This window comes from Nothoprocta perdicaria, unplaced genomic scaffold (assembly GCF_003342845.1).
Source record: "Nothoprocta perdicaria isolate Ctin4 unplaced genomic scaffold, notPer1 scaffold_181, whole genome shotgun sequence".
In the NCBI taxonomy this organism is placed as follows: domain Eukaryota; kingdom Metazoa; phylum Chordata; class Aves; order Tinamiformes; family Tinamidae; genus Nothoprocta; species Nothoprocta perdicaria.
The window spans coordinates 493374-511966 of NW_020454994.1; the positions used below are offsets into that span (position 1 = coordinate 493374).

At 37.4% G+C, this 18593-nt stretch overlaps 1 protein-coding gene across 1 annotated transcript in view; it reads left to right on the forward strand.

Annotated features, from left to right (window-relative positions):
- The window catches only part of KIF16B (kinesin family member 16B), a 113381-nt gene that overhangs the window by 84969 nt on the left and 9819 nt on the right, over nt 1-18593 (forward strand). Inside the window, exon 25 of the mRNA XM_026036600.1 lies at nt 13232-13315. Within this exon, the coding sequence (XP_025892385.1) occupies nt 13232-13315 (84 nt within the window). The remainder of the gene's footprint in view (nt 1-13231; nt 13316-18593) is intronic.

Sequence of the window (18593 nt, forward strand, 5' to 3'; positions counted from 1 at the left end):
AAAAAAAAAAAAAAAAAAAAAGGAGGGGGGGAGAGAGAGAGGGGAAAAGGAGACTTAAAAAAAAAAAAAAAAAAAACAGCTTATCTTTTCAGAGGCAGAAACTCTTGGAATATGCCGTATATTTTATATAGCTGTACATTTCATTTTATGGGAATAAATGCATGCTGATAACTGAACATCTAATTGAAATGTGTCACATGCAAATTTTGAAAGACTGAAAGGCAGTGGGGTGCCAGAAGCAGTTAAGTATTTGCATTTTAACAGCGCCTGTTTTATAAGGTCCCCATGATTGTCACTTGCACAGCTTCAGCTTTCTTACGCCGCTGGTTTGCTAATGACTCTCTTATTATTTTGGGAATTTTAATTAAGACCATACTTGGTTCCTGGTTGCAGTAGACTCTCTAATGAATATACTTTTGGTTGTTTGTCATTAGTCAGAAACAGAAACAAATAGGCTCTCTAATTGAGAAGTCAGAGCTTCCAGTGCAAGGTCTCCTTTTGAGCCTTATTCATCCTTTTTTGTCAGATCATGATTTTGAAGTAGTAAATATTTCTGCAGAAAACTTGCCTTTCTGGTCCTTATCTTGCTCTAAAGACCAACTTTCTCCCGTGTTTCCATCAGTTCAGCAAGTGGAGCAACGCGGTGTCACGATGGTCAGTGCGCTCCTCTTATGGATACCTTCTATCTGCTTCCCGCTTTCAAAGGGCACCAGAGGGACATTTTTCTCTTTATTTTTCCATTCCTGAATCCAGGGTCTGTGAAGTCCTTCATGTACATGGAAGTCCTTAGTTCCCACTTGCACTCAGGCTTACAGGCATGATCTGGGCCTGGTTTTGTGGGGTGCTCACTGCTTGGCTTATGGAGCTCCTTGTCAGTCTTCCTAAGACCTTTCCTCCCGAGTGTAAAAGCCTCTAAATGATATTGAAGGAGGCACTATCAGATATTTATTCCTAATAGTGATTCTAATCTTTAAAATATCATGAAATCCTTGCTAAGCTCACCAAAAAGAAGTTATTGTCTGTGTATTGCATTGAAAGATTYGTTCGTAAAGATAATAGCATATGAAGATAATGTGGAGGCAGGATTTCTGTAGGAGTGCTCAAGCTATGGACTTCTAGCTTATTCAGTGGGCTGTAATCAGCTAAAGCACAAAAAAGGGCTGTTTATAGTTTCCTCTCATTTGTTTTTCACTGTCTTACCTGATGTATGGTATCACGGTGTATCATATCCATATCTGAAGCAGCAGGAAGGGCTATGTAGAGTTAAACTTTCAGGCCAAAGTTGTAATATTGTTATAAATCTCCAGTCCAGGATTTATTGTTAGAAGTCTTTCAGTCCAAAGTTATAAATCTCTCTYTATTCCTCTGTATCATTCCCATATTCCTGCCAGGAATAAGGGAACAATTTAAAATAAAGGATTACATGTATTAGAGAGAGCAGTTTGTGGTATGTAGTAATGAAGACAATGTTACAAACCTTACAACAGATGTTATCTCATTATTTGAGAAAGTCTAGATTTGTCTGTAAATGGATTCTTAATTCAAATCCTTTCATCCTCTGCCAACTCATAGTCACTTAGCGAGTCTAATATATAACAGTACTTTAAGATTTATTTCTGCTTTTGAATATTTGATCTGGTGAAGAAACAAACTTATTGGCATATTTTAATTAGACTGGAAAGATGTTTCTTGATATTAATTAAAAAACTTTGATTTTTTTAATAAAACATACTAAAAATGTAGCAGCTTTAAGATGTTAGCCTTTGAGCAAACACCAAGCACTATAAACAGTCTGAAGACTCTTTTTTACAAAGAGCAAAGAGCATATTTGAGCACAAATTAGAATGGCAGTTGTTTACAACATTACTTATGGTGCTCATAAATAGCAAATGCAATAATGTGAATTAAAATAATACCCCTGGCRTAGTTACAAAAGTACAGAAAAACATGCAGAAAATAGCTTTGAAATACGGATCAAAAAATAATGGCAGGTGCTAGGTTTTTTTATTTTCTATTTGGCTACTTTGTTAGCCTTAACAATATGTCTTTCCATAAATGTTAAACAAAAACTAAAATGATATTTTTTACGATTTGTATCTGTCTGTAAACCTTATAATGCTCTTACAGAAGCATGTGATTATAGGCATCACCTTTATTCAGTGCAAATTGCAATAGTTAAGGTTTATATAATTTTACATTTTTACATTTATAGTCTTGTCGCCTGTAACAACCAGGAAACACAGCATTATGTTATTATTTTGTTACATACCCTTTTCCAACTCACATTCCTAATTATATTCTGTTCAGAGAAATCTAAAAGGCTGTATTTTTATAGACATATTACTTCCACACCGTATTTTGTTTGCCACTAGCTACAGAAGTAATGTCATAAGTAGATCACCAAGTGCCCCATTTGGCCTTTTTCTGCAGCATGAGATTTCCTGCTGGTGATGTCTGTAAAAGAACCTTTAGAGCTTTGCTTAGTACATTAATCTAGGGATGCGCGTGAAGAGGAGAATTGGTAGCCATAAATAAAATGCAAAAATTACTACTGCCAACCACTTGGTGCAGTTCAGTGCAAGTTCGATGGTGGGGAAGTGTATTTATTACGTTTATCCTCTCTGGGTTCATAGTCAGCAACCAGGATACAAGAAGATGAGATGTAGTGAAAATGTTGGCATATTTGCTTCCAGCGTAATATACAATTTCCAGTCAATTTCTGTGGCGAAAATGAATCTAGCATCTGAATTTATTGACACAAAACTGAATCTGAGTATGGGAGAGTTCAGTGGAAGCCCCGTTTTGGTATTAAGTTGTGAATAGTGCTGTTCTGTATCCTGGATTTGTGCAGCAAGCTTTCTTGGATGGGTACAGGCAATTCTGCAGCATCACAGTTTCTCTCTCCCCCTCCTCCTTCCCTTCTTCCGCCGCTTCCCTCCTGGGTTGTGCTTGATGAGGAGACCTATTTTTGTCTGCCCTGGGGGGGCTAATGAAACCTGTGAGCTTACAAATGGTTTTGTAGGAAAATACCATTAGCTTTATAGACCTTCTTCTGATAAATTAAGCAGGAGATGAGATTAACCTGCAGGTAGAAGTCTAATGCCAGGTTTCGCTGATTGTATTATGAAAAAGTCTTTTATATATGAGTAAAGTAGAAACTGAAGAAAGAAGCATTTTGGRAGGGGGAATCCTTCATCTCATAATTCATGAAGCATTTGACAGCCTAATTGCTTTGATTATTTGATAATCTGATTTTCAGTGCTCTGCTCAATTATCTAGTGATTTTTGCTTGATACAAAATACTCATTTTTTTTATCAGTCCAGTAGTTTCATGTACATAATGTGGGGAAGGAAAGACACACAGAAGAAAAATTCTGAGAAAATTTTACTAGAATTTGAGTTGTTTGCTGAAATTCAACCATTTCTTCTTTACTTCTGCACATTTATAGGCACTGAGAGTATTTTACAGTCCTGTATCTACATATCCTTCCTGCTTAGTGAAAGACAGAGGAGAGGACTGGACAAGTGTGGGTTGTTTTTTTTGTTGTTCTTGTTATAAGTTGCCTTCTTTTTGAAGGTTTTATGGCTTCTGCTCCACTGCCATCTGTTGTTATTAACTGTCTTTCAACAATCATGTAATGGTTTTGTGAAGAGCTTGGTCTCGTATTCCTCAGGCTGGATTAAGTAGGCTTTTCAAATGGAATCCTTTCAGCTGATTAAGAATATCAAAACTGTAACTCTAGCTCTTGTGACAATATTCAGGTTAATTATGAACCCGAAGTGCAGCTAGCAGTAAAAAGTCTGGTTCCAACTGTTCTCCTTGGTGCGTTTTCTCCTCACCTGTGATGTAGATGTGACGTCATTGTGATAAATTTCATTTGTGGCCTAATCCRAGGGTTTATCCCAAGCTTTGACATGGGAGCTGTAGAGCAGAGTATTAGAGGATTGTACTCGCTTCGTACATTTGGAGCTGTTTGGAGAGTGAATAGGGAGATGCTGGCTGCAAATTTTGCAGCATAATAATATTTAGCTCTCTATTTTGAACTTCTATTTTGAATGATTTACAGTCTAAGTGAGATAAAGATGGCAGTAACCCCCTGGAGACTCCATTCGGGCAAATCTGAAGTAATGTCACTGCAAGAAAGAAAAGTTTCTGAAGTACCATTTTCTGCTCCCATCTTTGATAGCAGATGTTATACATTTGAATGTAATTTTGTGACTTACACTTTATTTGACTGCTCTTGCAAACTCAGTGMTCAACAGGATATATAATGCCAAAGTGGTGTTCATGTCATTCTTGGTTGCAAGACCGAGAGGTTGAATTTAAGCATAGTTCTTCATCTCCCTAGGCCCTGTGTGTAGTCATTGTAAGGAGATCAGTATCTRCATAGGTCATTTCAAAGAATCTAAGTCAGTCTCCCACTCAGAACTTCCCACTGGGATCCTGCACATCTTCCAGGCAACAAGATTAGGGCTACTCCACTTTGAGACATATAGAGATATATGAGACACATGAGGCTATGGGACCATAGCATGGGCAACAGCAGGGACCTCGCTTACCCAGGTGCAGTCCAAGAATATCTGAGCAGGGTTTGGCTGGTGATAGTAGCAGATTCCAGTTTGTTGGAAGAGTTGGTTGCTTTATGTCTCTAACAAATCAAATTTAGAAGCCTACTGCTTAGTTGTTTGCAGGAATATATCTCAGTGACAGCTGTTCTTTAAGACCCCGAGATCTGCCATTAATTTTGAGTAATCAGAGAGATATCTGTCTAGTCTGCAGTAGAAGTTATTGCYGCTCTTTGATAACTTTTCATTATTAGCATTTCCCAAAGGCAAGGATGTTGAAATTTACAGCACTAGTTGGTCACACGGGACAGGGATGTTTCATAAGCGCTGCCAGATATCTCTGAGATGAGCTTCTGTGCAACAAGCAAATCATTTCTAGAAGATCTGTTAGAGCTGCTCCAGTGAATTCCCTTTTCTGAACCTATTTCTGTTGCAGAAGGCCAGGGGCCTTGCATCTTTGTGGTGTAGCATGCAAGTGGTCTCATAGCTCATGTGATTTCAGCAGGAGCATGAGGTGGGACAGGGCAAGGCTTGACCATGGAGATGGTAACTGCTGTGTCTGCTCTCCTGGGTTGTACCATAGCAGGAAACCTTCTTTAACCTTGCTAGATGGGCAGATAATGAATAAAATCTCAGACAATTCTTGAAAGGAAAGTAAGCCCCATATGGAACACCTTAAAAGACCCCCACACACTTTTTGTTTTTTATTTTTTAAGCTAAAAAACATGTCGTTTTAAGCTAAAAAACATGTCGTTAAGGAAACGACATGTTCTCATTTTTGATATTGTAACCTAAAGGATACTTTTCAAACATAAGAAGTAAGTTTAAATTTTTCATTTGCTTTTTAGTGGTTTACGTGTGAGATAATGATATCCTTTGGGCTGGYTTTTGCCTTTTTGCTGCCTTATCTTATTTTGCTTTTCTACAGCATGTGTGGAGAGTCTAATGGATTCTTTTTTTGCCTTTTGGTAAGAGGGCCAAAAATTGGTCTGGGTTGATAATTCTGGACTATCCATGTAGTGGTTTAAATTTATAAAGACGCTCTGGTTTTATTGCTTTCGTGTTTTCTTAGGAGATACTGAAATCCCTGRGAAAATTTCATAATTTTCTAGAACCTTGAAAGGTTTCCATAATATATTCTAACAGTCACTTTTTTTTAATAGCGTTCTGTGTTTAAAAGCTATTGTGCTACTTATAATGAGCAAAATGATGAAGTAATTTGTCAAATATTCCTCATCACTTGTGACTGTATCTTGGTATGTTATTATTCTGACTAGTCTAAAAATTGCCTTTAGGACAAGAAATATATCCCTGTAGTACCAGGTAGCTTCGTTGCTTGCAGCTAATTTGATTTACTCAATGGCAGGAGGCAGATTAAATGGAGCTAAAATAATGCAATAACCAGTGGCCCCACATCTCATTATATGTCMAAAAAAGCCCATTGGATCTAAGTGAATCTGCATGTTTAAAGCAGGAACTTGGATATGAGAGTTCTTGGAGGTTTTTTAAATTACAGATCATCATTCGATAGATGAGCACGATGACAGRGAGTTATAGTTAGCAAAATCTTGAAGAGCTTCTGGTGTCTAATCCCACTTGGCAGTTTTGCATATGATGGAAGGAAGGTTTTGGGGGAGGTTGATAGGAAGGATACATTTTTGAAAGGTCTTTTCCCTCTTCAGTGCCAGTAAAAACTTGTCGTGTTCTTTGGGGAAACGGTTTTGCCCATCTTGGAGGAAGGCAACTGTGTTAGGAAGATCTTAAAAGCTTAGAGAGAGGAAATTGTTGAGAAGGGTTCCCAAAATTAGAGATACCAGAGCTGTGGGAACTTGTGCATCTGGAGAAAATGCTCTTGTGCTGGTGTACCCAGAGAAGACTGAAAGTGCAACTGCTTAAACTTGTTTGAAATGGTACCTATATGGGAGGGAACATGAGCAAACTGTGCTTCCAAGTATGTCCCACTGGAGACCAGAGAAGAAGGAATAAAACTTATTTAGGGGAAAAAAAAAAGGGGGGGGGGACAGAAAAAAACCCACCCAAACCTTTCACAGGTAAAGGCTGTCACTGTGGGTAAGAAAGTTGTATGCCTTTTTTTGATTTCTGTTTCCTGGTCACTCAGTTATCTTTGCTTTATAATCTTAATTATCCTTGTATGTTTGTCCTAAAAATTCTGTTCTCTGTCTTTACATTTAAAGCAATCCAGACTCCTGTGAGGAGCTCCTGATGTTGGAAGGTCTAGTGGGTCCATCTCAGAGCTTTCACTGATCCACAATTCCACAGATATCCTGACCATGAGAGTATCAGATCCTTCTCCCTGTCAGGTAGTGAAGGGAATGGTAGGTAAGCAAGAAGTGTGATATGATATAGGGAGAGCAGGGTAATAAAAAAGAATTAGATAAATCATAAGGGATTAAACCATAGCAATAAAATATAACATGCCCTTCTCAGCAGGGCAAAGCTGAGAAGCTGCAGTGTGGAGGAGAACATATTGGAAAAGATGGAAAAAAAGAAGTTGAGAATATTAGAAAAACAGAAGAGAACAGGGACAAACTGTGTATCCAATGCATGTATATCCTGCATGTTCCCTTTCCTCAATTAGTTGACACTGGAAAATCTTTTTTAATCTATAAGCCCTCTGAGGGTGTTATGTAGCTACAGCACGCCCATCTGTGAATCTCTATAGGGGGTCCAGCATAGAAGTGTGAGGAGTACTTTGTTTATTTCTTTATTTTTAAGGAAAATAAATTTATAGTTTTATTTGCTGATATTTGGGGAATCATTATTTGAATTTATTTTGCCTGAAAATATGACTTTACTGGTTTTAGTTTTTCTGTCTGCTTGGTTTTGGTGGTCTTTTTTTTTAAGTGGATAGTAAATTTTCAAGTGACTTATCTTGAACTGGTTTGGTTTCCCCACTTCTCTCTAAAATTTATGAAATTGACTTCTCTCTGTTCATTAAATGTTAACCTTGTCCCTTTGCCTAGATCTCTCTTATGAAACTGTAGAGAATAGAGAGTAGCTTGTTCATTTTCAGACAAAATATAAAAAAAATATCCTAGTTATATTACAATTTCCTAGATAAATTTCCTAGTTAAGTTACAATTTCCTAGTTAAAAAATAAGACTGTTTTTATACTTTTTTTCTTTTTTCTTTTTTTTTTAAGAGGTCTTAAGCCTCAACTTCTCAAGATTCATTATGTTACTTTGCTTAAACTTAAAACAACCCTAAAACTAAGACAATTTTTTCTTTCTCGCTGCAAAATCAAGTTGGGTGCAATCACACTGGCAGCAAAACCGAGCCACAATCTTCTCTCCAATTTTTCTCTGGAATCTGGTACAAAGGATTAGAAGTCAGACACGTCCTTTGAAAAATGAGAAAAGTCTAATTTGTGAAACAAACATGAGAGTTAAAGGCAACTGACTTCTTAATAGTTAGTAATTTCCTGATTTATCCCTTCCCCCCTTTTCCTCCCAGTTGAAAATATCAAAACATTTAAGTACAAAGAGAATCAGAATAAAATATTAAAGAAGTCTTAGCTTTCATCAATGTCTGCCCTGTTTTTATTCTTGATAAAATTTTTACCTTATTGTAGGCACTAAAACCTAGTGGGATTTTAGCCGCTAGCAATAATGAGATGTTTCAAATCCTCTAGATTTTAGCTTGATGTAGGAAAATTGCACTTTTTTTGTGTGTGTTTAGGCAGCATAACACTCTGAAGGATTTTATGTCTAGACGTGACAAACCTACGCGTATGTACATATGTGGTCATCAAATGTGGTATATCACCATTTATATATGTGTGTTTGTGTATTATATATTTATATATTTATATCAGCATTAAATACCTATCAATATCCTACTTAGAACCAGGCTCTGCAATGAGATGTGGAAGAAGTAACGGAGGAATCCTTTAAGCTGTTTGCAGCTTACTAGGATAATACTTGCTAGATATAAAGCACCTTCCCTATAAGGACTTTGTACTGTCCAAACATGACCATATTATTCTCTTAAATACTATATTACTTGGTGGGTAAGTATCACAAATTACAGATAAGGTTATTGAAACACAGGCAGGCACATGCCTACAAGCTATCCAAGATCAGAAATAAAAGCACAACCATTTATTATAAAGATGTTATAAATTGCAGATGCCTTTGCTTCTCACTAAGACTGCCACCACCTAGCAACAAGTGCTAGATAGGATAAATATCATTAGCAGTTAACAATTTTATGCCTCAAAGTCATCAGGAGCACCGATGTGGAGTCTTGAGGTGTCTGATTGTGCTATTTTAAAATTATCTGCTGTAAACTTTGGGGCTAAGAGTAGTCCCAGTTTTGCCCATGTTGTGTGTATGGATGCATGTGTATGGATGGAAATAATGCGATTTGGGTTGGAGGAAGGGTATAATTAAGCATAGTAGCAATCAAAATAAAAACTAGGGGTCTTGCACAGCAGATACAGAAGCCTCAGGAAATCATTGTAAGTCGCTGTTCCTGTCAAGCGAGGGAACGTGCCTCTTAATTTCCCCTGGCGGAAAACACTTCACCATCAGCAGCCCCAGAGTGACAAAGCAACCAAACCACGGAGTGACTGCCAGAAAATTCCGTTTTCACTGCAGCAGGAGAGACTGGGAGAGGGGGGATATGCTGGAGGAATTTCAAAAGTCAAAAGAAGAAAACTTACCCTGCTCTCTGTTTCATCCCCCTGGTACCCTTGGTGTTCCTGCAAACTCCTGACAGATGGAGGAGCAGTCCAGGCGTAACCCTTTAAGAATTCACTTTGGCCAGAGGGTACCCGACCACTGAATTCTAAAAGAATAATTTATTTTCTTGAATCTGGGTAGTGTGCAGTTCTAGCACAGAATTGAAGGCGGGCACCTCTGTAATGTCTACATGTTTTAAGGGGTAGAAGCAGTTCAGTCAGGTCCTGTGCTGCGTGTTTTAACTGGGAGAAGTGGTAATCACATGGGAAGTTACTGTACAGTTTCTTAAAAGCATTGCCTTTGCTGCTAATACAAAATGATTAGTTTATTGAATTTTTTTCCCACTTTATTGTGGTATAAATGCTAAAACTTAACAACGTAAAGTTGTGGTAAATTGTCAAGTTTCTGAACTGATCACAATTTGCTTTACACAGAGCCCAAATGACCCATCATCTTAGAAGATATTTATGGCAATTGTTATCATTAGATTAACATATACAAATTACTGGGTCACTTTTTCCTATTTATAAACCAAAACTAGCACAAGATGAAGTTTTTTTTTTCTTTTTTACTTTTTTTTTATGCTCACTGCATATTTGTGGAACCTTTGCACCAAGTATTTTTCCCAAAATAAAAGTAAAGAATAATATTCCAAATCAGAGAGGCAGAGATTGATAGTGTATATGTAAGTAGGCTACCTCTGGTAAATATGTTAGTATTGTAACTTTTCATATAAGTGTATTACAATGGAGCAGGTTCATATTACACWGAAATTACAGTCATATCGAGGACTGTATAATTCGCATTTCAGTCTAAATGGTTCCAGTTCTCATGTTGCAAGGATAATTTTCCGACTGCGAGCTGGGTGCCAGCTGATGCTGTGATGTCTGTTCAAGTGGCCAGGCAGCCTGGAACTGGAGCCTGCAGTTTTCAATGTCTCCATTTCGGTGGGGATCAGACTCTGCAGACCGAGTGTGTCTGCTCCAATGACATGCAAGGAAAATTAAGATTTCCAGACAGTATGTTTGCTTTTGTGTCTTGTTGAATATTTTGATGTGTAGGGGAATAGTCTGTTAGTCTGGAATAACTCAGAGCTTCCAAGAGTTGCTCAAGTGATGCTGCTGATGAAATCTCTTTCTTGAACTTCCCAGTGCTTCACAAGACTGAAGGTTTTTCTGTCATATAGTTGGGTGGTCATCTGTTATAACAGGCATGCCCTTCACTTTCATTGTGTGTGCTGGACATCTGTCAGTCACTTGGCTAGCAGAGGACCAGAGGACCCTTGAGAAACGTCATAACAAGAAGTAGGCCCAAGCAAAAGGGTTATTCTGGCAGGCCTTGGCTGAGCACCTACGAGATCCAGACCCTGCAGGCCAGAGAGTGATTGCAGGGGTGCTTGGTGCTTCGTGATGTTTGCCCTGCAGGATGTATAATACTTCCATACGCATATTTTTTATATACAGGGATGTTCACTACTCAGGTATGTGTAAGARGTGTGCATCTGTGTACCAAACAGAGTTTGGAGCATTGGCATTTTGATATGAATTTAGGTTTTTGTGTTAAACATAATTCTCCATGTTCAAAGTCTGCAGATGCAGCTCCTGACCAGCAATGAAATTATGATTTCCATTTAGGTATGTGGAGCCAAGCTACTGTCGGAGAGCTCTCTCTTATGCATTAAGTTCCTGCTTGATGTAATGGATTTTTCCTCACTTGGCTTCAGAGATGTCAGTGATTTGGGGAAGTTAAGGAATSATAAAACTAGGTGCCTACAGGTAGAAGGAGCTTAGCAAGACTTACTGGCTCTAGGGAAGAAGGGGAAAAAAAGAGGGGGAAAAAAAAGCTACCTTCCTCTTCAGACATATTGAGGAAGGTARCGCATTTGAAAAGCAACTTACAGGCTGTGGTACCTTCCCAGATTTTAGAATCCATCCCAATAATCCTGTAAAAAATAACTGAATTTAGATAAAGGAGTCATACTGGGTTTTAGCTGTAATACTTTGGTTTGACTCTACAGTGTAAGCTGTAGCGTTTTTCACTTGTGGAATCTGGCTTTTAGTAGCAGACACTTTTAAATATCTGCAATAAAATTATTTACTAGTAAATAAATATGAAAATCATTTCCCTACAGCTGGGAGGTTATTGTGGTCATAGTTGTTTTACCTTACTTTTTCATAGCAGTTACATGATTCAGTGCTATTTAATTAAACAATATAGAATTTCTGCAGGGATGGGATTTTGAAGTCCTTAAARATATTAGCGCCTGTATTTCTGTATTGGTTAAGAAGGAAGGAGCAAGTAATGCMGTGAAAATGAGTCTGAAAGACCTAATTTTAGGCTACTGTTTTGGTGTGTACTGCTTGTCCTGGGAACATAAGAAGCAGGGAAGAATATGGTTGGAGAAATTTGAGGAATATAGTGGGCTTATCCTGGTGAGACTGATGCRGAGCAGGGATCTCTTCCACCTCCTACGGTGTCCCACATCATTCTGTATCACTCCTTTGAAGAAGTCGAGATGTGCCTTTAATGTTATCCGAGTCAGAGATGAACCSAAGAATAAGGATGAAATACTTTTACTCCAGAATTTCTCTATGCTTTAAGCATGCCTACGTTCAGTGTTAATAATCAGGCTCCTCATTTAACTCGGTTTACTTCTGTTCATTGTAACCAGTCATAAATTCTTTCCAATTCCATGTATGCTGCTATGCTAGAAAAATGATGCCTGTCGTTTATGATCTTAGCGCCTTCAATAGCCCAAGTAGTTCATGCGAGAAACACTTTTACACAGCTGTTCTGCCTGCAAAATAGCTCCAGCAATGCAGATAGGAGGTTTCATATTTGTGTCTCACACAATGTGAGAGTTGGAATGCAATTTTTGAGCTGTTTTAAGTGCATCAATCCCAGCAGCAATGGTTTAGCAGGCCAGGTTGTCCTGCCGGTGGTGCTTGTTACTGACCCTTGAGTCTTTGGTGAGTTTTCCCAGATAGATCTGCCTCGAATTTGCTCAAATGTTTTGTTTGCTGATGCACAAGGAAGGAATACAATCCCCTCACTTTTTCCCTTACTGCTGTTGCCCGATGCTCTTCCAAGAGGATGRAAAAGAAATAAAAAGACTATTCCGAACAACTCTGTGGACAGACTCCTAAAAGGGCAGGTTTAAATAGTCATGTTTAGGGATTCTGCCTACGCTGTGTTTTCCATTTCAATGTGATAACCAGGATTTACTACCTCACATGGATGCTTTTTAGAAATCAGAAATATCAACTTCCGTTAAACACACACACAAAAAAAATGTTATCAAGTTGCATTCGATTTACAGCTCCCTTAAATCTTTYAGTCTTAGCTGCCATAACACTGCACATGCAGACTTTTAGTCTGCATATTGTGCAAAAGGGTGGGTTAGTCCAAGGCAGAGGTCTAAGAGTGAAAACCCATCCAGTTCTGTGAAGGTGTCACCWGGCATCCACCATCAATATCTTGCAAAATGTGACTTCAGTGACAGTTCTTGACTCCAGCAGTGTGATATTTATGAGATAGCCTAAGAGAAAAACAAACAAATTCAATGATGGAACAGTTGGAGGCCAAAGTTTTTAAGAGGTTGAGTGTGATCTGTTAAAATATTCAGAATTCTTGGAGAGATCCTTTCCTACTTCTTAGCAGGTGTTATCACATTAAGTTCAGTTTATAACTTTGTAATTTTTATGTGGGTAGATGGCAACAATCTAATTCCTGAATTTGCTTTCTGCGGATCCTTTATGACAAAATGTGATGTTATCCTAGCAGTACCACAGACCAGATTGTAATAATGTCAGCAGAAATGTATAATGTGATCTTTGCTAATAGCCTATCCTGTAGCTCATGAATATTTGGCATTTTCTTCTCACTCACTTCAGAGCTGAAAGAGAATTTTCTCATTTTAGCTTGTCATTTATGGTGCTGATTCATTCTTTTATGCCTTTTAGCTTGCTACTTTAGAATTCCCTCCAAAGAAGCTCTTTGGCAACAAGGATGAACGAGTGATTGCAGAACGACGGAGTCACTTAGAGGTAATGGTAACTTCAAATAAATAAATAACTAAAATGAAGCGTGTTCAGAGAGAATTCTCTGCACTTGACCAATAGAAACCATTCCCATATGGTCCCAGTTAAATAGCCTGCTTGTAAGTATGAAGTTACTTGCTGCTTCATTTAACACAGGAGATGGCAGCAGTAGATTGCAAAGTAATGAAACATGACTTGAAAAAAAATCTTGCTCTAGGAAAAAAAGCATCTCTTTAGAGATGTTCATAGGCGGTACATTTATTTAAGGGGGAAAGGTTGGGAATGAGGTAAGTGTTCGCTCTAGACAGATGGTCTCGATGCAAGACAAGGTTTAAAAAACTTGCTGCTTTAAATGCAATGTTATCTGAAGATTTACTATTCTATCATAGTTATTATATCCACATATCTCATGACAGAAGGGAAGTGATATGTAGGCATCTTTGAGCTTTATTTTTTTAACCCAGCTTTCTGAGTATATTTTTTTGCTTCTTTGCAGTAGTTTAGAAAAAAAGTTTTATTAGAGATGCCGCAGTTTTTTTTCCTTTGTTCTGTAGCACTCTGTTGATGGCACAGTCTTGGCTCCTGTCATACTTTAGGGCTTTTTATTTTGATCTTAATGCATTTGGGAAAGAAGGAGCAGTGGGAAAGAGAGAGACTAACACATACACTGTGCAGCTACACAAGGGTTACCTGACTGTGCAAGCCATAAAGAATTTCACCCTTTGTAGAGCTAGAGTAGCATTAAGTAGAGCTTTAAAGAAATAAATATAAAAGGAGATTGCTTACAACTGTAATCTTTTTCTGTCTGTCTTTTTGATTTTTTTTTCTGTGTACTTCACCTTTTCTGTGATCCACAAACAAAATATATCCTCCCAGTGACTTTTGATGTGGAGCTGTCTTCCTTTTGGCACAGAATGTAATCTGCTTTCTGTTTCATGTTCCTCATCTAGGGGGATTGAATAATTTCTCTTGGTGAAGGTATAATTGCATTTCATTTCGCTACTCAGTTTGTATGCGTTTATTCCAGGAAGGAATTAAGGAATGAAACCGCTTTATCTTCCTGACTTTTCATTGGTTTTATTAACAGATTTTTTTGCAATGTTAGAATTGCTGTGTATAGGGATGCTTTAGTTATGGTTGTACAGTATTTATGGCTTTTTTGTTGTTGTTTTTGGATGTTTACATACATGTATTTCACCACGTGCCAGGTAGTAAACTTGTCCATGACAGTTAGTAATGTTGGCTAAGCACTCAATGCTAGGAAACTGAAGATCCCTCAAGGGTCAAGGGGAAGTCAGATGAGGGAGTCAAGYAGATGTCACCAACCTGATGATGATATCGGGTTATATCAGATAATGATGTAGCAAACTTGTCATCAAAGAAAAATTTTAACCTGGACTGCTAATTATAGGTTGGTCTTCTCACTGTGTATTTTGTGGCTCTCACTTCTGGGTAGGTGCTGTAGGCCAACACGGCTAGAGGTCTTCAGCTAATAAAGCTTAATTTTAACCTTGGCAGAGGAGAAGCCACCTAAGCACGGATGGTTTCCAAAGTCATATGATGTCATTTGAATCTTCAGAGCTCCTTGACTTATAGTGTGAAGCTATTTCCCACAGAGAATGTGGGAGAGTGGAACATGGTACCACTTCTATTTAGAAGTCTGCCTGCTGCATTCTCAAAGTTTTCAGCCTGAAACCTTCCTACAGGTTTAGGAAATTAGACCTTTGTAATTAGTAGAAACATGACTTGGGTTGCTCGTAACAAACTCTTGGCCTCCCTCTGTTCAGTTGRCTTTAGTGCCTGGTCCTCTACCTTCATTTGCTGAATCAAGAGACAGCGTGAGGGGAAAAAAAGGTAAAAGAAATGGCCATAAACATAAAACCTGGCAGTCTCTTTTAAGTTTCAGAGGCTATATGTTGTTATAGTAATAGTATAGTGTGAAAGCGTATTTGGTCGTCTCACATGGTTAGTCAAGAGCTGATGCAGTATTTTTTAAAAAAGCAAAGCTCACCTTCCAGCAATACGAAAATGTATATTCTTATCCAAAGTCTTTGCTGACTTTAATGACTAAAAGTAGATGACAAACTGACAAATGTCAGTCTGATAAAAAAGTTCGGGAGGAATATTCCATATTGGGAAATCATTAGTAGGGCTGCAGTAAGGGTTTCCTTTTGGTGGATGACCAAGAAAGAAATTACTCTCCTTATTTTTTTTTTCTTTTTTGTATTAGATACTTGCATTATATCTTTATAAATCTTTACTTGAATTCTTTTAATTGGAGTGGGGTAGTACAACTTTGACTTCCACAGATCATCAGTGAACAACAGCAGCTCCTTTTAATTTATACTTCTCTTTTTGAAGTATGCATGCAAGGCTAAATTAAAATTCAAGTTCATTATCCACCTATAAGGCAAGTTAAGCTATCATTTCAGTGAAACAGCCTGACTAAAATATTTTCTGAAATTACTARAGAACCCATGAGGCCATTTCAGTAACCAGTTGCTAATTCCAGAAGATACTTTAGTCAAACTCTTTGAATGAAAATCACCATAACTAAATTGGAATTCTCAGTCTGATCTGGAAAAAATGAAGCATTTACACTGAAAGTTACTGTAGGAGCTAAACTTCCTACTTTTCAGTTTCAAAATTAACTAAAATTATTCTAATAAGCAGAGAGCTGGTGCTGTTGCAGAAAAATAAACACTTATTTTAATTGACTCACTTTGAGTTTAGTCAGGGAAAATTTTATTGTGTCTAGTTCTAAAATGATCTATCAATTCATCCTTTGCAGGAATCWGGGCAGCGTAGGAATATTTTGAGATACATGTATATGTTTATTTTATATATGAACATATCTATGTGTATATGTAAAAATAATACCTCACCTCTTAGATTCCAACAAAAAGAGCAGAAGGACTGAAAATAGCATGAGGATTTTTGTGGCGCTGTTCAGTGTAACTGATTAGGGAGATGAGGAGGGAGATTGTTTTTAAAATCATCATGTAAAACATCCTCCTTTCAGGTAAAGATGTGGGAGTATTGTTTGAACACAACGGGAATGAAACTACCTTGAGTAAAAGACTGCAGCAAGCCCCAAATTCTGATTTTGAAATCAAAATAAGTGGGAAGTTCATAAAAATATTAAACTGCATCCCTCTCTCCTTCCCGGTACAAATGCTGAATAATCAGAAGCTTTGAAGGCTTCACAGTGCATCATTGGGAGGAAAACACAGTGTGTACTTCTCTGTGTACGTGTGAGATTAATCTGAAGAGAAGTCTTCTGATCTCTAGTGTGAAAAGTGCTTGTAAATGGACCACTTTTGCTTTGGGATTTCTTTGTGTACTACAAAGTCATTTGACCAAGATCTTAAATTTCCTTCAAGATTTGAAACATATCAGACCCCTTTGCACAAAGGATTTGCCTGTACCTCTTAAGAGAAAGCACATAAATTGAAGTCAAAATTACCTATTCTAAATGCCCTATCTATTGCAGTCTGTTAACTTAGTATTTCATCAGGGACCTGTTGCAGGGCAAAACTCTAAATTAATTGTTCTGCAGTCTAAAGCCTGTAATTTCACTTCAGAGCCAATTTTGCTTGATTAAATCTGCCTTAAATGAGACAGCCAAGAATTCATTTGGCTAAAGTTAGTGAAAGGATGTTAGCCTGTGTATGTCCTTTCATGCAATTGGAAACCTATAAGTAAGGATATACAGCCCCATTACCTGTATCCCATTCCTTTTTTTCTAGGGCTCCATTTCCTCAGGTCTGTTAGTGGAGAGCAAAGGGCAAAATAATAAATAAATAAATAAATAAATAAATATGAATTAAGAAAAAAGAAAAAAAGCAAGAACACATGAACACACCAACAGACATTACAACACTTGCTAGGAATCACATGTGTTTCCTTTTGCAGCTCTTTATAGAGGTAAGGGAATGAAAGAATGCCAGAACTATAATAGTATAATATATATACTCTGAACCTGCTTAAAAGATAGGCAAGCTCAATTCATTTAAAATGAATAACACAATTGTGCTTAACCTCCTAACTTCTTGGTGTCTGCTGATGAGATTTTCAATTATAGGTACTAATGTGAGAGGCAGAAATAAATCTTGTATGAACTGCATGGTTAAATCATTCTGTCAGTTCTGCAGAATTGTCTTGTGAAAGTGCTAGAGAGCCTGAAATGACAGCATAGAAATATTGCTGTTACTCATAATCAAAACCAAGCTCCCAAAAATATATGTGTGGGTGTGCGCATATATATATATATATGTCTGTGTGTATACATATATGTGTATATACACATCTGTGAAGTTAGCATTTTTCTCTTTAAAAATGATATTCTGCTATTTTTACATGACTCCGAGAATTTGCTTCATCATGACAAAATGAAATAATGGAACTAGCCTATTTCATTAAACTTGAAGTTATTATTGGTATTTAGGTGGTATTAATAGTTTTAAAAGTAACACCCCATTGGCAACTAGGAGATGAGGCATCTGAGAGACCATCTCAAAATATTTTTCCACAAATGTGGACAGACTGAATGTTTTCAAGTCTGATSAATTTCTTGAGCATTATCTTGAAGTCATGAGGGGAAAAAATATTTTTAAAAAAAAAAAAAATTTTTTTAATTAAATTTGAGATTGTTCCGCATGGACTTCGTAAGTTCATCCAGTTGGTCTTTCTTCACAGCCCATCCCTTAATCCATTTAATGAAGACAATCTGCTTCATGCTAGTTACAGATGAATTGATGCTTCTATTGCAATAAAAAAAATAAAATTACAAGTGGGTCAGGAAGAGTTACTATTTGTGGCTGTTTTCTTTTCCTGTCACTGAAGCCAGTCACAAAGACCTTTCAAAGCTGCTGATAACGTGTCAGTTCAAAGTGCTTATTAAAAAGAAATTATTAGACTCCAGTATCAACTTACAATAACATCCCTAATACCAAAGTTTTTTAAGAGCTTTAAAGCCAGCTGCTCACTAGGCTGGTGCTTGCAGATTGGACGTGTGCCTCTGACAGCATAGATGTAAATACTGCTCTTAGAAGCATCTCAAAGAGAGGGCCTTCAGAAAGCATTCGGAGTACATTTGATAATCTTTGAAAGATAAAAGGAAACTTGTTCTTCTGTTATGGACATGAATGTGTATCAGATACGACTGCTGTTGCAAAAGCAAATGCTGCAAATTCCAATGTCTGATAATCCTGGAGAGGATTGTTTCATATTCCYAGCCTGACCTACAAAATAGCAGCACCTGAGAGAGGGGATTTTCATTTCC